At 36.9% G+C, this 22,923-nt stretch overlaps 2 protein-coding genes across 5 annotated transcripts; one reads left to right on the top strand and one right to left on the bottom strand.

The window, feature by feature from the left end:
* Positions 1 to 259: 259 nt before the first annotated feature.
* Positions 260 to 978, top strand: si:ch73-303b9.1 (uncharacterized; the record flags this gene model as incomplete). The annotated part of the gene is made up of 2 exons (XM_051676049.1): positions 260 to 296; positions 371 to 978. Coding segments are annotated over 2 exons (645 nt in total), but the record flags the coding sequence as incomplete, so codon positions are not given.
* A 2,957-nt stretch (positions 979 to 3,935) lies between these two features.
* ift52 (intraflagellar transport 52 homolog (Chlamydomonas)) lies at positions 3,936 to 22,126 on the bottom strand. 4 transcript variants are annotated; one of them, XR_007895073.1, is made up of 15 exons: positions 22,062 to 22,126; positions 21,548 to 21,700; positions 20,750 to 20,837; positions 20,447 to 20,576; positions 19,711 to 19,786; positions 19,526 to 19,597; positions 15,250 to 15,376; positions 15,069 to 15,152; positions 13,012 to 13,080; positions 12,248 to 12,402; positions 12,038 to 12,125; positions 7,838 to 7,946; positions 4,896 to 5,041; positions 4,631 to 4,805; positions 3,936 to 4,303 (listed from the first exon to the last, which is right to left on the bottom strand). XR_007895073.1 is itself a non-coding variant. In XM_051676583.1 (14 exons), the coding sequence occupies exons 2-14, from the start codon at positions 21,664 to 21,666 to the stop codon at positions 4,761 to 4,763; spliced, it is 1,308 nt and encodes a 435-aa protein (XP_051532543.1). In that variant the 5' UTR covers positions 21,667 to 21,700; positions 22,062 to 22,126; the 3' UTR covers positions 4,505 to 4,760. The 4 variants fall into 4 exon arrangements, 3 of the variants coding, with proteins under 3 accessions (XP_051532543.1, XP_051532545.1, XP_051532544.1); XM_051676583.1 differs by lacking the exon at positions 3,936 to 4,303 and having other exon boundaries at positions 4,505 to 4,805; XM_051676585.1 differs by lacking the exons at positions 3,936 to 4,303; positions 19,526 to 19,597; positions 19,711 to 19,786; ... (2 more) ...; positions 21,548 to 21,700; positions 22,062 to 22,126 and adding an exon at positions 17,799 to 17,959 and having other exon boundaries at positions 4,505 to 4,805.
* Between the last annotated feature and the right edge of the window lie 797 nt (positions 22,127 to 22,923).

Here is a 22,923-nt window from a genome sequence, read left to right as displayed (position 1 = left end):
TGGGGGCGGTCTTATTCTGGCGGAAGTTGGCAAAATAGCTGCCTTATTTAGCAAAACAGCACCTTTAATAATTGTAATGCAATAGGTATTGTTCCTGATACAATACTAATGAATTACATTAAGGTTTATAAATTTCTGTTCCAAAGTGTTTCTAAATAAAAAATCGTCATGGCCACATGCAAAGCATGCAGTTTGGAGTATTACCTATAAATGGCCTAATCAAGCACAGCTATAAATACAAGCTGGGTCTAATTAACTCCAAACCTTCCTAATGGATGCAGGACGTGATAGACCTGGTAAATTCTTAGTATATAAAATGATTTAAAGTGTAACATCTATGAAGATACTTAATTAAGCACTTATTTTGTAGAACTGACCAGGAGCTATGAGGGTTCAGACCTTGACAGAGGCTTTTTTACAGATCAGAGTCTATCTTTATCAGCGGTTTCAGTCGATGGGCTCTTGAGACCAAGCAAAGGCATTGTGCTGGAATATTTAGAGACCAACTCTACAGCTACACCATGTCTGAACTACTCTACAAGTGTTTTATCACCTTTAGTTGCCCTCAGCAAGAATATTCTCTCTCCAGGCAACACCCTGGCCACAGGGCTAAGCAGTCCTGTTGAGGGCAAGTCATCCACACCTTATGAGAGGGTGAAATTTCAAAAGCCCAATGTGGCAGGCTCATTAGACCTGTCTTGTGTCGACCTGACCACCACCCACCCCTTATGGGAAGTCTCCTTTGTCAAGCCCATAGTGGAGAGCCCAAAGTCATGCTTTGAATCCACCTGGAGTCCCATTAACCCATCAGCACCCCCTGAGTTATCACTGATCTGGTCAGGAACATCACCTCGTCCTTCTGTTTCAGAGGATCTCCAACGCTCATGGAAAGAAACAATCTGGCAGGGATCTAGTCAAGTTTCTGCTATTTCAGAGTTTAGAGATGAAAAGCAGAGCTTATCTCACTTGGCAATTTGATAATCAACCTATTTTAGGTATGTTTGCATACAATTGTTTTATTTTTTATAAGTCATTCTTCATAACAAATGAGAGGTTCTAATATTTTAAATGTTCTTTTTGACAGGCAACATTGTGCTTATTGGAATTGCACCTATAAGTATGTGAACATGTGTAAATGTATTTTATACTATATGTAAATGTTTTCATCAAATAAAGTTTTGTATTGCATTTCAAATGTTGAAAAGTTTAACATTTATGAATGCATGTTATGGTAATCATGAGGAATCCGGTATTATGTGAAGGGCAGCTTTGGGATCATTTGGGGATGTGAACACCATCTGCATGAGAATGTTAACGCTAAAACTGTGGACAAAGACATACAGTAGAGCGGCTTATGTCAATTTGTAAGCAATCAACATACAGTAGAGCAGCTTATGTCAATTTGTAAGCAATCAAATGGAATTTCTAATGGGTTTTTTTTTAAATGGTGGTCTGGCTTTTTAAGGTCTGTGATCAACATTGTTTGAAAAAACTTTAACACTCTTCATCTACAACATTAAATTACAGTCGATATGAGTTCACATAAAATAATGCAATTTGTTATTTAAGGACTACAACAGATGGTTTGTCAAGTAAGCAAATCCACATCCTTGTGGTAGTTGTAGTCCTTATTTTGCTTTAACTTCTTATCAACTTACATTTAAGTAAAGCTGCTTCAAAATTAACATTTGAGGTATGAATGTATGCAATTTGTTGTGGAATAAATGTCTCTTTGGAAGACTTATATAATGTTAACCACAGACCTTAATTTACTTGGATCTGAATCGAAAATCTTGGTTCTAAAAACCCATTGGAAATTCCAGAGGGAATGCATAGCTCAAATGCTGATTCTTTTTTGGATTTTAGGACTTCAAATTGAACAGCTCTATTGCTGCGTTCCAGACAATATCAAAGAATTGAGAATATCAAAGTTGAAATTTCCCACTAAGGACCTCAATGTTTTCTAGTCAATCACACATCAAGGTTACATGTCAAATAGGATACACAGCCTTCCAGATGCTGGCTATCTAGTCAAGTGTCTGGCTGAGTTCTGAATTGCTTACTACTCATACTATTTCTGCCATAGACACATATGGCAGAAGTAGTAAGAGTAGTATGGGTAATATGCCATGAGAACTCCGTGATGGCATACTAACCATAGGGCCATAGCAAGGTATTCTGGGCCCCCTTACTCTATATTGCTCTGGGCCCAATTCCTATTTAAAAATACTGTTTAGAATTTGTTGTGGGGCCCCCTGTGGACCTCTAGAATCGTTACCACCTTTCACCCCATTAGCTATGGCCCTGACTACCCATACTAATACTACTACTGCCATATGTGTCTATGGCAGAAATAGTATGAGCAGTATGGTAGTATACAATTCCAAACTCTGCCAGCCTCCGGCAAGATGACAAGGAACACCCACTACACAACACACCCACTCCAAGTAACGCCACCCTTAGATCATAAAACGATTATATTCGCTGATTTTTTTTTTTAATCCTATGCAGTCGCTGTATGATTCATGTTGTCTTTATGTAAATACAAGGAATAACTCAAATTGGATGTCACATTTCATATTATTGAACTGCAAACATAAATGGTGAAATTAAACATTTCTCTGTTTTGTTTTCTCCAGTTAGCTCACAAGCTAATCGGTTAGCCTATTAGCTAAGCATACTGCTAGCCAATTAGCTTGCTAGCTGCACAGTGGTACAGCAGCTTCTCATTTTCATCACGTTTCTCCTCAGTGTTGCCACATAGTGATAAATCATTATAATTGTATTTGAAAGAACTTGTAAAGGAATATTCCATTTTTAATACAAGTTAAGCTCAATCAGCTGCATTTGTGGCATAATATTGATTACCACAAAAATAAATTTTGACTTGAAACTTTTTTTTTTTTTTTTTTTTTAAATCAAGGTTACAGTGAGGCACTAACAATGTGAGTTGGGGGCCAATTTTTGGACATTAAAATACTGTTTCAGAAGTATAGCCACAAGACATAACATGCATGTAAACGTGATTTTAGTCTGATAAAATCACTTACTAACCTTTTGTATGTAAAGTTCTAGCCAATTTTATGACAATATAATGTCACCAAGCCCTAAAATGACTGCAAAAACAACAATTTAAAAAACTTTTTAGCTCAAATACTAAATTAGTTTTAACAGATTATTTTTTCTGTAGGGATAGGTGTAGGTTTGCTACGGATTTGGTCAGGATTAAGGTGGGGGCAGGGTTAGGGCAACTGCTGCCTGCCAGGAACAAACCATGGCACCTTTGTACAATGGGTCACTAACATGCAAGAAACAGCTAAATAATCCCACTTTCACATGGACAAAAGTATTTATATTTTGATAAAAAATAATGCAAAATACAGTTTCATGGCTGGTATGTTTTCTCAGTTGTTAATTGCATAAAGTACATTTTTATGTGACCGTGCAGAGCCTAAATTGAATGAATTGCATCACAGAAACACACAGCTTTGCGTTTCTGCCTTTAAACGCTCCAAATGTTGACCCCCATTCACTTCCATTGTAAGTGCCTCACTGTAACCTTTGATTTTTGCATTTTTAAAAGAAAAGGATGGACAGGTCTAAATTAATTTTTGTGGTAATTAACAATATGCTAAAAATGCTGTAGGTTGAGCTTAACTTGTATTGAACCTGGAATATTCCTTCAAGTTGTGGTATATTTACTAATTTTAAAAACCTTTAATTTTTTTAATCTTTGTGGTTATGGTTCAGTATAGGTTAGGGTTAAGGTTAGGTTTAGGGTAGGGATAGGTGCAGGTTTGCTACAGAGCCCCAAATAAACACAACAAACACAGTGTGTGAATGTGACAGCCAACTGTCGCAAGACCTCCGTATTTTGCCAGTTATCTGAATGGGGCATAACTTGTGGGTGTGCCTCGTAGGACACAGACAGACCCTCCTCTATCTAGGAGCTATTTAATGAGCAAAATAAGTGAAGGCATTGATTGATACACACACAATTTTAACATCCTCTTGTATATTTACTGTATATAGCATATTCATCCATTTTGTGCAATGAATATGAATAAAAGTTTTTTTTGTTTCACAACACCCAGCTCCAGTTTATGCTCTTTGAGTGCCACCATTTTGGAAATGACATCAAATGACACTTCTTGCAGAAGTCAGGGTTCATCGATTTACCCCAACTTTAGAAGTCGCATATCCAACGTTGAGTGGCGTTCCAGTCATTATGTTCAAGTAGGAAGAGGGAATATTTAGAGTTTCAAGTTGTCTGGAATGCACTATATTGTCTGGTACACACAATCTATCCAGGAAAATCAAAAGCAATGTCAAAGAATATGTATTGATGAATAGGATAAGTTTGAATTTGAATAGTTTTACTATTTGCATGGACCACATGAGTTGGTTCTGAAATATGATTTTCTTACTCATCAACTGGAATTTTAGGTTGCTATTGTGTGTAAAAATATTTGTGTGTATATAAAATGTTCAAACAAGAAAACACTGCTTCCATTTTTCATTTACTGAAAAAACTAAAGGTAAATATTTTTTACAAGAAAAGTTGTGTATACCTTAAACTGGGCAAAGACAGTTTGAGTAAAACAGTTCATTGAGTTCTGATAAACCACACCTGACTTCTCTCACACTTGGAGCAGTGCTGAAGCGCATCGGTTTCAGTTGCCATCCGAGTGTCTATATATGTACACACATCAACACAATCCAATGCTGTATTGCTCCACAGTTCACAAGTCCTTCCAGCTTCAGTACATGTTGAACCTTGCTTCTGTTGTGTCAATATCATGTTCCTTGGGGAAAGGAAAAATTGTTCAATTAAAATGCATCTCTTCATCGAAGACTAAATCCATGTTCAAGCAAATTCAAAACGTTCAACTCACTTCATTGAGCTTCTTGAACTCCACCACCTGGAAGAAGATGTGTTCCAGTATGTGCTTTGCATCTCTCTTATCATTGTCTAAATTCCCAGTCACTCCTAAGATGTCTCCACATTTACGGACATAGAACTCAAGATCATCGTCGGTACCTTAGGGAAGATGACCAATCCATTAATAGTCATCAGTGAGTGTGTTTGCATGCATGATTTTACACCAATAATGCTTAAAAAGCTGACAATGAGTTTGGTCATTTAAACTTCTATCGGGGTATAGTTTAACGATTTTAGCATAAATCGACAGGCACATTTTTTAGATTTTTTCCCATCACCCCAATTTCACGTTGCATGAAAACACCTTTACCGGCTTACCCAATGTGCGCAAGTTTTGCTCGTATGTCTGCTTAGGTTTTGACGTCTCATATAAACGCGGTTTTCTTGCTTTGTCTGAGTTTTTGAATAAAATGATTTTTGGTTGTTTTCAGTGTATTGGTGTGCATGTAAACACACTCAATGACATACTGATTACAACAATGACAGTATCATGTTTTGTGACGTGGCTGCAAGGTCTAAAATTAACACTGGCCAAGTGCCAAATGCAAGTAAAAACTGGCTTTGGTGATTAAATAAAGTGTAGTTACTTGCCAAGTGACCAAAACCTTATTAGGAACTGCAACATTACATGGTTTATGTCAAATTCAAATCAAATGCATACAGTATCTACTACACAGAATTACTAAAAAAAGCATCTGTTGTAACTCTTCTAACAGTCTTGGAAGGTTAAGCATCAAAGGGTTCTATAAGACAGGGGTTTTCATACGGGTCCTGGGAACCCCAGGGGGCAACAAGGGGGTCCACCAAACATTTAATAGAAAAAAATGTAAATGTTAAAATGTTGACATTATTTGTCATTATTACCATATCATTTTGAAATCATTAGAATTATTGCGATTCTTTTATTGTATTGACAGCCATAGTAAGAAATAAAACAGAAATAAAAGTAAACTGGCATATCATTTCATTCATTATGAAAAAAAAAATATATATTTTTTGTAAGAAATAAGGGTTGTAATTTACTATTCTCTGTAAAGCTGCTTTGAAACAATATTTATTGTTTTATTGTATAATTTTACAAATGTATTCATGTAGCGCTTTTCATTATAAATATAAATATTTAGGTAACATTTACAATAAGGTTCCATTCATTAACATTAGATAATACATTAGGTATCATGAACAAACAATGAGCTGGATATTTTTTACAGCATTAATTAAGCTTTGTTAATGTTAGTTAATAAAAATACAATAGTTCAGTGTTAGTTCATATTAGTTTATAGTGCAGTAACTCATGTTAACAACTTTTGATTTAAAAATGTACTACTATATGTTGAAATCAACATTAACTAAGATTAACAAATGCTTAAAAAGTATTGTTCATTGTTAGTTCATGTTAACTTGTGTTAAACAAATGGAACCTTATTGTAAAGAGTAACCAATATTAAAAATAAAAATAAAAATGTAATTATATGATTGCAGATTGCATTGACTTGAAATATTTCTCTTCGGGTTTATACATTTAACATTACACTAGCATAAGAAAGATACATAGTCAACTTCAGGGCTGTTTCTAGGCATAGATGAACTAGGTGGTCGCCTAGGGTGCCAAAGAGGAGGCCACTGCCCCGCAAATACACCACACCCCCACATGGCGGCGCCAATAGGGATCTCACCTAGGGGGCCAAAATGGTCAGAAACGGCCTTGGCCAACTTAATATTTAATATTTTCCAGATAATATTTAAATTTCTTTTGGCTTAAGCACAATGGCAGTTTACAAACCAATTATTTAATTATGCAAACAAGAGATCTTTATAAATATAATGTTTGCTACTTTTCTCACACTGTGGGTCCCTTGCGAGGGGATCATCAAATTTGAGGGTCCTTGGCTTCAAAAAGTTTGAAAAGCCCTGCTCTAGGATATCTTCAGTTTTTTTCCCTCCAGAGCTCCATGTGCTGACACATGAGATATTAATCACCACACCCTCTCATCATCTCTTGTGAGCAATTTTGTGACAATTAATCAGATGTCATCATCGCTGGCATGAATGACAAGGAAAGACAATAAAATTACTAGTTGGTAGCCTAGTCTTTCTCACAATAATGAAAATATAAAAATAGTCCATTCAGACTTTTACATTTTCAAAATTTTCTCTAAGGGGATACCTCTGAACCCCCATACAGTATCATTCCTCAGTCACAAGGGCTTCTATGCCCCCATATGTGGATAGCCTATATGAATGTAAAGAAATATAAAAATATAATTTGAATTTAAAAATATTAAAACAAATACTGGACTACTGTCATTATGCTTTCAAATGAACAGATGATCTTTTAACATATATATCCAACTGCACTCGACTGATAAACTCTATAAAATATTTTAATATTTTGGTAGAAGATTCCACAGAACCCACTGCTCCAATGCAGTTTTGTAGAGACAATTTAATTTTTTTTTTCTTATTTTCTTCTGCCAAGTTGGAAATAAAAAAAAAATTGCAATGTGTAAATGAGAATGTACAGTATATCGTGATAAATATTGATATCGAATGAAATAAAAAAGAATATTGTGATAATATTTTTGGCCATACTGCCCAGCCCTAATGTGTCTTCCTAATATTTTACAACTGACGGGTGGGGATTCACTGAGAGATGGAGACTGGCCCATCTTGTATAAGATGCTGCAAGACTGTGCTGTTTGTCACAAATATGCAAGAAACTAAATAATCCCACTGCCACATAAACAAAAGTATATATATTTTGATAAAAATTATGCACAATACAGTTTCATGGCTGGTATGTTTTCTCAATTGTTGCATAACATTTAAAAAAAAAAAAATGTGTATTTGGCCGTGCAGAGCCTAAGCTGAATGAATTGCATCACAGAAACTCACATTTATTTGAAAGCTGAGCCAGCCTCACTTTCTCTGAAGAAAAGGTCTCGTCAAGGTCAAAAAGGTCAAGCATTGGCGGGCGCAGGTCCCGAAAGGCTGGCTGAAAGACCTGAACAAAGAAATAAAGCCTCAGTGAAATGGAGACCAGACATAGAACACTGGTTCTCAACTGAGTCGCAGGTTTGCTCTGTCTGGGTCACAGACAGCAGGGAGAAAACAATGGTAAATGCAAATAAGAAAATCCAACTGAACCCATAATCAAGCATTGATGCTAGGTATCGTAAAATAAATAGGCTCATCAACTTTTTTTTAAATACTTCCAACTGACCGTTCGCTAAGCTCCACCTTAAGTGTTTCTGACCAGTCCTGTCTTAGCAACTGTTGCCGGGCCGCCATTACTCTGACACATGTTTGCTATTTTCCAATGAGAGCCTACGGGAGTAATGTGTGTTTGAGTTGTTTTAAGCTTAGTGAAGGGTTGATTTCTAATGTTGTCAATATCAAAGGTATTTTGGAACAAATTCTTCTGTCACTTGGTAATATGGCCAAATGTTTGCTCCATGTGTTAGGCTGCTAAATCACATCGCTGTTATAGAAATGTTAGAACATTTTCCTATTAAGCCTATGTCATGTTAATAATTTTGCACATTGCTGGGCCTATGCAGTTTGATTTTAAGGACACTATTTCTTTTAACTTTTGTACAATAAACCATTTTGGTACTGTGTTGGGTCACCACTTAATGTCAAAATGTAAAATCTGGAAGTTATTTTTCAATAACAGCTTAAAGGCAAAACTAAATTACATTTGGACAGGTCCATTACCACAGTATACAGTACACTGAGGGGGACAAGTCCCCCCCAATAATCAGATATGGCCAGACTGTCTCCCCAATAAATTACATCCTTGTTGCTGTTCTGCTGCAGTCCATTGGTCACTGCTGTCTAATTGTCATTAAGTTGTTGCATGGAATAATTTTTTTTTTTTTACGTTAAATTTTTAGCGTGCTTAGTAGTCTAAAACCGCTCGTCAATGTCACATGTGTATATTGTAAAGAAACTGAATGAATGCGATTATCTGGCAAGCTTGAATGAATGCGATTATCTGGCAAGCTTGAAGTAGCTTTTCAGAAAATTCACTTGACATGGGGTCTGTTCCGAAACTTAGTGAGCTGCCTCCCTGTCTACTGCCTACATGGGCAGCTGTCTTCTATGGCAGCATCCTTACTGAAATGATGCCTCATAAGAGAGCGATTTGGAACACTCTACATAGGCGGCGGCTCCATGCATAATTCAAATAATGCGCTCACGTGCAGCACACGGGACACTGGACTCGCAACTGATTTCAATACAGGTGACGCGAGGGAAATGACGCAATCCTCTAATGAGCATAAATACAACAATAGTTGGTTTTGTATCATATTAAACTGATATTTATCGATACATTTCAGTATTGAATGGATTATAAGTATATTTATAATCTAAATTTCTCTCGCTTCATCCGCCATCTTGGATTTATTTTTCTGCCGAGCTCATCACAGTGCATTCTGGGAATGCCTACCCGGGGAAGGATACATCCAATGCTACCTTAGAATTTGGCCAAAATGAGAAACAGTTGAAGTCAAAAGTTTACATACACCTTAGCCAAATATATTTAAACTCAGTTTTTCACAATTCCTGACATTTAATCATAGAATACATTCCCTGTCTTAGGTCAGTTAGGATAACTACTTTACTTTAAGAATGTGAAATGTCAGAATAATAGTAGAGGATTATTTATTTCAGCTTTTATTTCATCACATTCCCAGTGGGTCAGACGTGTACATACATTTTGTTAGTATTTGGTAGCATTGCCTTTAAATTGTTTAACTTGGGTCAAACGTTTTGGGTAGCCTTCAACAAGCTTCTCACGATAAGTTGCTGTCCCATTCCTCCAGACAGAACTGGTTTAACTGAGTCAGGTTTGTAGGCCTCCTTACACGCACACTGTGGTGATGGGGGCGTGGTCGTGTATCTGTCTGCAGGAGAGAGAGAGCGGTAAGGCTCGTCACCTGTTTCTTGTTGTAGTGATGGCAGAGGGAGACATAAAAAGGCGCACGAAGCGTCAGAGTGACCAGAGAGAGACTGTGTGTGCGCAACAAGAAGCATTTACTCATTTGTGTGTAACTACTTGGCCACTGAGTGCCCTTTTTGTTTAAGTTTTGTGAATGACGCTGAAAAGTAATAAAAATACTCACATTGACAGTTCGCTGCCTCCTGACTCCTTCATTGCCCAGATAATGAACATGCTACACACACTTTTTCAGTTCTTCCCACAAATGTTCTATCGGATTGAGGTCAGGGCTTTGTGATGGCCACTCCAATACCTTGACTTTGTTGTCCTTAAGCCATTTTGCCACAACTTTGGAGGTATGCTTGGGGTCATTGTCCATTTGGAAGACCCATTTGTGACCGAACTTTAACTTCCTGGATGATGTCTTGAGATGTTGTTATAATTTTTCCTCATAAATTTCCTTCCTCATGATTCCATCTATTTTGTGTAGTGCACTAGTCCCTCCTGCAGCAAAGCACCCCCACAACATGATGCTGCAACCCCCATGCTTCACGGTTGGGATGGTGTTCTTCGGCTTGCAAGCCTCACCCTTTTTCCTCCAAACATAACAATGGTCATTATGGCCAAACAATTTAATTTTTGTTTCATCAGACCAGAGGACATTTCTCCAAAAAGTAAGATCTTTGTCACCATGTGCACTTGCAAACTGTAGTCTGGCTTTTTTATGGTGGTTTTGGAGCAGTGGATTCTTCCTTGCTGAGCAGCCTTTCAGGTTATGTCGATATAGTACTTGTTTTACTGTGGGTATAGATACTTGTCTACCTGTTTCCTCCAGCATCTTCACAAGGTCCTTTGCTGTTGTTCTGGGATTGATTTGCACTTTTCGCCCCAAACAACGTTCATCTCTAGGAGACAGAATGCATCTCCTTCCTGAGCAGTATGATGGCTGCGTGGTCCCACGGAGTTTATACTTGCATACTATTGTTTGTACAGATGACGTGGTACCTTCAGGCATTTGAAAATTGCTCTCAAGGATGAACCAGACTTTTGGAGGTCCACAATTTTTTTTTCTGAGGTCTTGGCTGATTTCTATTGATTTTCCCATGATGTCAAGCAAAGAGGCACTGAGTTTGAAGGTAGGCCTTAAAATACATCCACAGGTACACCTACAATTCAGTACACCTCCTATCAGAAGCTAATTGGCTAATTGTCTAAAAGCTTGACATTATGTTCTGTAATTTTCCAAGCTGCTTAAAGGCACAGTTAACTTAGTGAATGTAAACATCTGACCCACTGGAACTGTGATATAGTCAATTAAAAGTGAAACAATCTGTCTGTGACTTGTCAAAACTATAGTTTGCTAATATGAAATCTGTGGAGTGGTTAAAAAATTCGTTTTAATGACTTCAACCTAAGTGTATGTAAACTTCTGACTTCAACTGTATCTTAAGAGGCAGCATAATTAAGATACCTAGCTTTTGGAACAGCCTTCGCATCAGGAGCGTGCTATGATGCCTTAGAATGCTGCCTCTGGAGGACGCTCACTAGGTTTTGGAACAGACCCATTGTCTTTAAAGCACAAAGTAGAGTGTTATCACCACAGATTATAGCTTGTGAAAAGGCCTGTGACTTGTGGCTTCCACTGAGTTTTTAGTTTGTTGAAAGGACAGTGTCATCTATTTTTAATGCAAATATTATTTGGTAATAATTTATAATCATTTGAAGATTTTCTAAATAATTTATTTCTGTCTTTAATAAGTTCTGAATTTTATACAGCATCTCCTAAGAGTCTTCTTTTAAAAGAGACCATTTTATTTTGCGTATGTCCTTGTCAGGTCTGTGCTAAAAAATGGGCCACCAGTTAAAAGAGCATTTCACCTAAAAATGGAAAATGGAAATGGACAACTATTTTAAAGTACCAAAGAGGACCATTATATTTGTAACCTCAACACCCGTGACCCCCTATTCCCAAAATGGTTTGGTCCCCCCCAATATTCAAGACATTGTTTACGGCCTTGCATTTGGGATGTGACAAAAGGTTTTATTTTTTTGCAGAATATCTTTTTTCCTTTATGTTGCCTTTAAGTGACTACTAAAGACAAATATGTATGCATAGGAGCTAATGTGAGGTGGGAAACAGCAGGACTCACAGCAGGCTGCAGAGGGGGCAGAGGTGTTTCAAACTGTGGTGTGATCAACTGCAGAGGTTCACGTTTGACATTCAGCTGCTTGTAAGCACTGGAAATAAAAAGAACATTAGTTTACAATGACACTCAAATTATTTGGATCACACAGGGCATTGGCAGTGCTAAATAATTACGTATATGTGTGTTTTAAAGGCCGAAGGCCTGTATTCTTACTCGATGAATGAGGGAAGTGTGTTTGTGTGCAGCTTTAGCAGAGACATGTCAAATAGAGATGTGAAATCTCGTGGGTTCTCGTCTCCCTCCTGCAGACACACCCTCAGCTGGTTGGACAGACTCCCTGTGTCTGGCAGCATGGTGTAGTCTGTGATCTGGACAAAACAAAGACAGTGTATTCACTGAGGAACAGTGGTATATTTACACTTAGTCATTTACACTTAGCATTTTTACTGATCCGATAGCTATCCGATCCTTAAAAGAGACGCATACAAGAAGCCACTTGGCCAAAAGTAAATGCATCTGGTTGTTCAGCCCGCATACGTCAACTTTACTCTTCCCAAACAAAACTACATATGGCAAATTTTCGGCATCATATCCTGATGTTGGACACCCGGTTATCTTCATTGGTTTTGAAAATGTAATGCTGACGACTAGTAAATGTGGCACATAACAGCTGTTGCCTTTTGTACCACAACGGTTGAAGCCATTTTTGCAGCCTCCTGTTATTCATTTTAATGAGCCACATAAAGTGCAACAAAGTAGAATACTTGTTCCAGGATTTCGCTTAGGGCCCACATATGCTCAGAAAAGGCCCTGTGCATACACAATCTGATAGCAATCCAACCACATGAAGTCAAACTCACCCAATGTTACTTAAAACTCTTGAAGCATGTCCAGTGGAGCTTTTATGTAGTCCGGCCGGATGTTTTGAAAATAATGATGTGAACTTGGTTATGCAGGTAACTAGTGTAACCACTCACCTCTGGGTCTTCTGCATCTATCTGGTTGAGGTGAATGCTATCGGTTGTGAGCCACTGGAAAACAATATCCTGGAACATATATAAATTATATTTTCTTATAGTACATTAAAATGCCATAACAAAAAAATGTATAATCACAACAGTTTTACTTCTTTTGTTTTTCATAAAATGTGTGTGGTGATTGCCTGTGCAAAGCTCCCCACCACAATGCTAGGAAGAAGTGGGTGGTTGCCAGACAATGCTATATGGTTCCTAAGGCGTTTCCATGTGGTTGCTTGTTACTGGCAGTGGCCAAATTCGAAAGAGTCTTAATCATAAAAGAGCTGTGTGGGACCTCATTTCATTGCAAGTTTATGGAATTTTTGCAGGGTGAGTCACATTTCAATTTTTTATTCTTAAAGGGATAGTTCACCCAAAAATGAAAATTCCCTTATCCCTTATTTATTCCCTTATTATTTTTTTTACCCTCATGCCATCCCAGATGTGTATGATTTTTTGGTAACACTTTCCAATAAGGTTCCATTTGTTAACATTAGTAAATGCATTAGGTATCATGTACTAACAATTAACAATATATTTGTTATATAATTTATTAATCTTTGTTAATGTTAGTTACAATTGTTACAACTGTTCATTGTTAGTTCACAGTGCATTAACTAGTGTTAACTTATACAACTTTTAATTTAAAAATGTATTAGTATATGTTAAAATTAACATTAAGATTAATAAATCCTTAATAAGTATTGTTCATTGTTAGATCATGTTAATTAAAGTTGTCAACTAATGTTAACAAATGGAACCTTATTGTAAAGTGTTACTGACTTTTTTTCTTCTGCAGAAGAATGTTTAGAAGAATATCTCAGCTCTGTAGGTCCATAAAATGCAAGTGAATAGTGACCAGAACTCTGAAGGTCCAAATATCACCATAGGCATCATAAACATCATTCATATAACTCTAGCGGATTAATCAATGTCTTCTGAAGCAATCTATTTGGTTTTGAGTGAGCCAAACCACAACATAACTCCTTTTTCACTGTACATCTTGCCATTGCGGTCTCTAGGCATGATCATATTTTCAAACTCGATTACACTTCCTCGTCCTTGACGCATGCGCTGAGCGCTAGCAGAACCCTTCTTATAGGGGAGCCTACAAGCTTAGCCTAAAATACCATAACGCGGTACTCCCATAGACATTCTTTGACGGTACACTGGCGAGGAGACAAGAGGCCATTCTTTTTGAATGAATGTCTATGGAGGAGATGCCTGAGTGTGCTGAATAAACAGCTTTTATTAGGAAACAGCTCATCGCTTAATGAATTGACTGCCTTTCAGCTAATCTTCAACATGTTTTACACTAAATCCTTTTGGAATGATCTGTGTGTGCAGTTTACTACGATAAATTGCTGTTTTATAAGAGAAGTCACGGATGATTTTGCAACAGGTAGATGTCACTTTACAGCTCTTCCCATTCATTTGTATGGTATCTGCAAATGGTGACTTACTGCCGTAACATGCTAGTTGACCGTTATGCTCTCACCCATTGTAGAGACGTGGAGGTTGTTATCTCCATATATATATAAGAATCTCTGGTGCTAGATGGAGCTATAGGAAGTGTAATTGAGCTTGAAATCATTACTGTGCCTAGAGACTGCAATGCAAGATGTACAGTGAAAAATGATTTACATTTTGGTCTTTTCACACCCAAAACCAATTGGATCGCTTCTGAAGACATTGATTAAACCACTGGAGTCTTATGGATTACTTTTATGCTGCCTTTATGTCCTTTTTGGATGTTCAAAGTTTTGGTCACCATTCACTTGCATTGTATGGACTTACAGAACTGAGATATTCTTCTAAAAATCTTTGAGTTCAGCAGAAGAAAGAAAGTCATACACATCTGGAATGGCACAAGGGTGAGTAAATGATGATACTTTTCATTTTTGGGTGAACTAACCCTTTAAGGTAAGGGGTTTGTTCAAATACCGCATCCTAAGTGTGAGAAATACATATAGCAATGCATGTTTTGGCAAAACCCCACTAATAATTGTATATCCTACCATTATTTTACTATTCTCCTCCTTGTCCAGGTACTGGTCACTGAACATGTGACATGAGCCCAGAACTGCCAACTTGCCAGCATTCTTTAAAACCAGAGAAAATAAAACATTAAACCCAATGAATGTGACAAAAGTTAGACCCAGGTCTGAGGTTAAACACAATCAGATTGACTGTACATACCTTGGCACAATGGAAGGCAAGCACAGGTCTGTTGAGCGGAAAGCACACAGAGCCAGTGGACAGGATTGCCACCGCAGGCTTTATCACATTTAATGTGGCCCCATAAGGGTATATGAACGTAAGTGCCCTATAAAAATGTCAAAAGAATTTATTGGGTGAATCTCACACAAACTGTCAGTCAAGAAAAGAACACATCCAGGTCATATTTCACCCAAAAACCAAAATATATATTACATATATATATATATATATATATATATATATATATATATATATATATATTTTTTTTTTTTTTTTTAGAATAAATAATGAAGTCTATTTTTAAGATCATTTAGTTTTATTTTTCTTGTGACATTTTCATGACAATTAAGTAAACTAAATCACCCCCATATACAGTATGTGTAACACAGACTCCGGAGAACAGAGGTTAAGATCCATATGTGGTTTAATAGTAAACGTGCAAATCATGAACAGACAGGCAGGGCAAATCACCAGTAATGGAACAGCATAGGCAGACGAGAGACTAGTCATAAACAGGCAAAGGTCAGGGCAGGAAGCAAACAATCAAGGTAAGAGTCCAGGTAAACGATAGGAAAACAAGGCAGGCAGAAGAGTATCAAATGGTGGGTAACAGGCAGAAGTCAAACACAGGCAGGCAGGCAGGCAGGCAGGCAGTATAAACAGAAGTAAATGCTCAGAAATGTTAGCAGGAGCAAAACAAGACTTCAATGACTATTGTTTGAACAGCGCTTAAATAGTCTATGAAATAGGGAACAGGTGTGAGTGTAATCAGTCCAGGTTGACATGCAGGGAAATGTAGTTCGTGGTGCCCTCAGAACTCGGGCGAGGGCGACCTCTGGTGGTGAGCAGGAGGAGTCCTTGAGTTTGTGATAGTATGTATATATATATATATATATATATATATATATATACAGTTGAAGTCACCTTAGCCAAATACATTTAAACTCACGATGTGATCTCTTTAGTGAAGCGCACCAGTCCCGCCTGCAACAAAGCACCCCCACAACATGATGCTAGCACCCCCATGCTTCACGGTTGGGATGGTGATCTTCGGCCTGCAAGCCTCACCCTTTTTCCTCCAAACATAACGATGGTCATTATGGCCAAAAAGTTCCATTTTTATTTCATCAGAACAGAGGACATTTCTCCAAAAAGTAAGATCTTTGTCCCCATGTGCACTTGCAAATTGTAGTCTGGATTTTTTATGGCGATTTTGGGGTATTGGCTTATTCCTCACTGAGCAGCCTTTCAGGTAATGTCAATATAGGACTTGTTTTACTGTGGATATAGATACTTGTCTACCTGTTTCCTCCAGCATCTTCACAAGGCACTTTTCGCACCAAACTACGTTCATCTCTAAGACACAGAATGCGTCTCCTTCCTGAGCGGTATGATGGCTGTGTGGTCCCATGGTGTTTATACTTGCATACTATTGTTTGTATAGATGAACGTGGTACCTTCAGGCATTTGGAAATTGCTCCCAAGGATGAACTAAACTTGTAGAGGTCCACACAAAATTTCTTTTGATTTTCCTATGATGTCAAGCACTGAGTTTGAAGGTAGGCCTTAAAATACATCCAGAGTTACAACTCCAATTCTGTACACCTCCTATCAGAAGCTAATTTTCTAAAGGCTTGACATCATTTTCTGGAATTTTCCAACCTGCTTAAAGGGGCAAAATGTAAGATTCAGAAACCCTTGTTATTAATGAAACCTGTGGCCGTTAAGTGAATTGCAGCCAGCTGCCTGTTGCTCGTGATCACGCACGCACACTCCATAGGGACACAAGCATCAACCAAAACAAAGAGACTGAACGTGATTCACCGGCATCATGCTGGCAGATGAGGTAGCATAATTAAAATTACACAGTTATGATTGTTTTACTAGAAACTTTGAGAATGCATATTACATTTGACTCTCCAGTGCTGGAACAGAGCTAAAACAAAGTGTGGATATAGGTCTGGCTATGCAAGGCTGTAGTTTGAAGTAATCACTTTTCTTTCATGATACATTGACTGCATTTATACGATAGCCTATGTCGGCGTTAGCAAGCTAGCCCGCTTTATCAATAGCTGTTAGCTAAATTTGGTGGATGATGATAGTAGCTGTCTATAAAATAGACTGTACATTATAAACATGTTGACACAATTCAGTATTGATGTGATTCCATCACAACTGTCATTTTGATATATCGATGCACTTTTGTTTTATAATAATAGAATGTATATATTTTCTGTATAACCAAGTTACGTTACACTAATGAATGGAGCTTTTTGCATTATCTTGAACATTGTCTAGCATTCATTTACTGTATTATTGTAGTTTACCTTGCTGGATAATTACAGATTTACATTGACATTAACCCGACTTTTAGTATAAAGAGAAGATCGTTTAAATTATTTGAAAGTTACGAAGCAAGGTAGTTTGCAAATTGTCAGCGTTAGCAGGCAAGATCAAGTTAGCTAAAATTACACAGATCAATCCTTATGGCACTATATTTCACACGCTTTGCAGTTATGTAAGCTTACCAGTCCAATAAGAAGAACCCCAATTCAGGGTTCACCACGATCACGTTCCCGCTTAGCCAGACGGGATTCAGTAGATAAATGTTTTTTTTTTTTTTTTTTTTTAATCTGTAGGAGTCGGTGTTGTGCTGGGAGCCGGACGTTTGCTGGATTCCATCTCTAAGATAACGTTACCCAGTGTTGCAGTTTGTTGTCACTGTTGAATAGCGGAAGCACTGAGGCTAGGCTCTCGGGAGCGCGCATAAACGTCACATCCTTTGGATTTTCCCGGCAAAAGCGACCTACTCCCTTCGCATGAAAATCAGTCTACAGGCTTTAATGGGCAACCTAGGAAGTCCGGGAAGGGCTCATTTTTTAAGTTGCGTTACAAGCCGTTCACACATTGGCAAAAAAAAAGGCGAATATTACATGAAAATTTTTACATATTGCACCTTTAAAGGCACAGTTAACTAATGTATGTAAATTTCTGACCCACTGGAATTGTGATATAGTCAATTAAAAGTGAAACAATCTGTCTGTAAACAATTGTTGAAAAAATTACTCATGTCATGCACAAAGTAGATGTCCTAAACAACTTGCCAAAAATTAAATCTCTGGAGTGGTTAAAAAATGAGTTTTAATTACTTCAACCTAAGTGTATGTAAACTGCTGACTTCAACTGTGTATTTATATACACTGGCGGCCAAAAGTTTGGAATAATGTACAGATTTTACTCTTATCAGCTGAGGACATGTGAGGCGTCTATTTCTCAAACTAGAGACTTTGATGTACTTATCCTCTTGTTTAGTTGTACATCTGGGCCTTCCACATCTCTTTCTGTCCTTGTTAGAGCCAGTTGTCCTTTGTACAGGCTTTAAGACTGTAGTGTACACCTTTGTATGAAATCTTCATTTATTTTGGCAGTTTCAAGCATTGTATGGCCTTCATTCCTCAAAACAATGATTGACTGATGAATTTCAAGAGAAAGCTGTTTCTTTTTTGCCATTTTTGACCTAATATTTACCTTAAGACATGACAGTCTATTGCATACTCTGGCAGCTCAAAAACAAATACAATGTTAAGTTTCATTTAACAAACCAAATAGCTTTCAACTGTGTTTGATATAATAGCAAGTGATTTTCTAGTACCAATTTAGCAATTTAGCATGATTACTCAAGGATAAGGTGTTGGAGTGATGGCTGCTGGAATTAGTGCCTGTCTAGATTTGATAAAAAAAAATGCCTTTTTTCAAAAAGTGATGGTGCTGTTTTTTACATCAGTAATGTCCTGACTATACTTTGTGATCAGTTGAATGCCACTTTGGTGAATTAAAGTACCAATTTCCTTCTGAAACAGCAAAATCTGTACATTATCCCAAACTTTTGGCCGCCAGTGTATATTTATATAGTTTAAATTGCAAAGTACATTTGTTAAGTGAATTATTTAAGTAGAATTATTTTTAAATTATTGGTTGTACTGAATTCTGTATTTCCATTTTCAGGGTTTCCTTACTGTTTTATACTTTTTCAGATTACGGTAATAAGAATTTCGGGGGGAGGGGGGAAATGCACTTGTCACAATGCAAAAAATCATAATGGACTTGAGGTGAAATATGACCCAGACTTTTCTTCGTCCGATTCACCCCATTTGACTTCCTGATGACATATTTCTCAGAAGCTCTCTGTTGTGTTATTTCCAAAATGGTGTAATGTTGTTGCATGTTACATTGAGAAGTCATGGCTCTGCCTTACTTTGAATTATTCCCTGTATTTTCTTCATCAGTGACACCTGTGACCACTTTACCAGCAGCACGACTAATCTCCCTAAAAATAAAAGATACCAATCGTTGAATTTCTGAAAAGATTGGTTTGTTTCAACTTTTACAAGAAAATCTAGTGATAAACATTTTAAAATACAATACACGGGAGACACAAACCTGTTCAGAACGCCATTGGACACAAGTGCTTCCTTGGGATGGAAATACTTGTAATAGACATTCCTTATTACTGCATCTGCAAATACAAGCCAGGATAAAATTATTAGAATGTGGCCATGTGGTGTGATGTGTCCCAGTTTATTGAGAGTTTAGAAATGCAGACAATAACATGAATATGCCTCTTCTATGATAAATACATTTTCAGTTTGTGAATTAAAATTAATTTTGTTTTTTTTGTGTGGTATAAAGTCCAAAATGTTAAGGTGGTTCTGAGACTCTAATGAAGAAAAACGTAATGAAGTATTTTGGCCTTATTTTATTATTATAAGCAGAAGAAAGCAGTTTTGTTTTAAAATATTGTTAATATCAAAATTTCATGACACTCATGACACATATTACAATTCATAACATTTGTAGAAAATGTACCTTACCTTGAAAATACACTAATGTACTCATGTATTAAATGTGTAAGAAGAATATATTTTTAACTTTTCACTTGATGGTTATCCCATTTTTTTAGACATGTTTACAGTCATAAAGTCAAATTTTTTTAGAAAATACTATACATGTTTTTTAATGTATATAAAGAACATACAGTAAATACAAAATGTATTTCTAAGAATTTGGCACATGCATTTTAAACTATATTATTAAATTGGAAAAATAAAATCCTCCTCATTATTTTTTACATGCTTATTTTTGAGAAACAAGCAAAAAAACATCGACACAAATTCACCATTATTAACCATAATGCCGAACTCTTCCAGGAGAAAGTTGATATTAGTGTCATATTTCATTTCTCCTCCTTCTCCGAGCATCACAAGAAGACCTCCACCACTGTCCAGATATTGCTTAAGAACCTCCAACTGAATGACACAGGAAACATGCAACAAATAAATGCATATCTTCTGAAGCTTTTGCATTCATTTAAGCTGATCGATATAAAACTGCTGTAATGATATACTGATTTCAACTAATTCAGCTTTTGGCCAGTCATGCACTGACCGTGGACATCTTTATGTGATGGTAACATTCTCACCTCAGCAGCAGTGAACTTTTCTCGAGGGCCAGCGGTGACCCATAACTTCGCTCCTTGGAGTTTCTCCAGAGTGAGCTCCTCTTTGATGCTGAGGGACATGAAACATTGAGTGATTCACACCGTACTGCTTCTTTACTGTTTGACTTTATAGCAAAATTCATAATCATTAATTTCACTCTATAAGGGACTACTAAATCTAAAAGCAGTTTTTCAAACATCCCTGGAAATAATCAAAATAATGACAAGAGTGTGATATTTTGTGATAGATGGGCATATTACCAGTGATATAGTGTGTAAACCTTTACACTGGTGAATATGTTTGGGTTGTTGACTGTCTTTGAACCATACCAATACTTCTATATGACTGTCCTCTTTATGTAATGTGTGCTTTTATTTATTTATTTATTTATTTAAGAAAACAAATTCAACATGGCTGATAAAAGTGACGATTCAAGTAGCCTACCACTGGAATATTTACCATGGACAGATCTTAACATCATAACATCTTAAAATAGCCCCCATCAAAGAATAGAAATTGGTATATTCTATTTATGAGTACAATATTATTTAATTATAACTTACTATATGAGTATAATAAGTTTGATATTATTTTTCCTTTTAATAATTCAAATATCAGATGGGTAGAATGATCTAATGAAGGAAAAGTGACTAGCAGATACAGAACTTTAGATATACACTTTCCCACATCCATATATGTACATCTTAACTTAAAACGTTGATGTTGAATAAAAAGAAACACCCGTTTGCATGCTTCTTGGCCCATGTAAGATGTTTTACCTTTGAATCTTCCACTGTGCTCTTAATTTCTTCTGCAGAGACTTGAATCCAGAGTTATTAGTGAAGAGCTCGCGTTTGGATGCATTGAAAATAACGGTATTTCGCTGTTCTTTGTCCATGCTGAGATATGGATCAGTAGCTATGCATTTAAACCTATAAATGGAGATACAAATTATTGTCACTAAAACACAAATCCTTGTTTCCCAGGATAACAAAGAATCACTGATTACTGAATAATATTGCGTTTGCTCAGGATAATTCAAACTATAAATAACAACAGCAGTAAGTAACTGATGCACAAACAGGATTCATAACTGTGGACATATTTGATCTGTATCATATTTCATCGTTATGAACGGCTAAGCTAACAAGCTAACGCGACAGTATTCGCTGATCACTGCTTTAAAACAGCGACTCTTAACTCTTTTATATGACATTTATAACGTGACTTTATGAATATAATGTTAATGCATTGAGCAAACGAAAAACGAATAAAAGTCATCGCGCTATTTACCATGTTGAAGTGACCCTGCGCGGTGCGTTGTGGGTATTTAGACAACACAAGCGTAACCAGGGGCGCTTCCTCCATAGCAACAGTGTCATCATCACTCTTAGTATGCGTGCTGCATACTTAAGTAAAAAAGATAGACAAATAAAATAAAATAGGGTACAACGGGGCTAAATTTTATTTTATCTCCCCATACGCTAAATAGCATAAAACACTAGCCTACTACAGGACGACCCTAACACATGTTTGTCAGTGTACCAGGGTTGTGCACCATTCAGAATTGAATGAAGAAAGCCAATTCAGTTCATGGATTTGGAGTGAATATGTATTGAGGTAGCAAAAAAATCTGTGTATCTTCCGTTCATTCCATTTCCGTTTTGAAAAAAAAAAAAAAAAAAAAACGGATAACGAAAAAACAGGTGAAAAACAAACATACACAAATTGATTCTTTTTTTTTTTTTTTAAGTAGAATTCTAGTTCTATCTCATTCCCCCTTCTCAAAACTACAACTGAAGAGAGGAAAAATGAAAATCTAAAAAAGCCCCTCCTATTTTAATTTACATAACTCTTCTCATCAACACTTACAAAAGTCACCAGCAGGGGGAGTAAAGATAAGAGACCTAATCGTCTTGTTTACATAGGTAACCTGGGTTCCCTGAGAGGAAGGGAACGAGGCATTGCGTTTATTAATGCATATGGGAGTGCCTTCTTACACAAGCTAGTTGAAACCTCTCTACAATAAAGCCAAAATTCTAATATTGGCTATGGTGTTTGAGCCCCGCCTGTTTTGGCGTGAAACTGTCCGCTATAAAAACAGGTTGCCGCCGCCATAAATCCAAATGCTTTCTGAAACAGCTTCATTGGAAGT

Source organism: Myxocyprinus asiaticus, chromosome 37 (genome assembly GCF_019703515.2).
Source record: "Myxocyprinus asiaticus isolate MX2 ecotype Aquarium Trade chromosome 37, UBuf_Myxa_2, whole genome shotgun sequence".
Taxonomy (NCBI): Eukaryota; Metazoa; Chordata; class Actinopteri; order Cypriniformes; family Catostomidae; genus Myxocyprinus; species Myxocyprinus asiaticus.
The sequence above is the reverse complement of the archived record's forward strand: the minus strand, read 5'-3'. Positions and strand labels throughout refer to the sequence as shown.

Excerpts from the sequence above, each read along its gene's own strand:
- ift52 (XM_051676583.1), bottom strand. The coding sequence starts at position 21,666 with ATGGACAAAGAACAGCGAAATACCGTTATTTTCAATGCATCCAAACGC. Across the intron at positions 20,838-21,547 it reads GCACAGTGGAAGATTCAAAG|CATCAAAGAGGAGCTCACTC; the intron begins GTAAAACATCTT and ends CATGTCCCTCAG. Across the intron at positions 12,403-13,011 it reads TAGATGCAGAAGACCCAGAG|ATCACAGACTACACCATGCT; the intron begins GTGAGTGGTTAC and ends TGTTTTGTCCAG.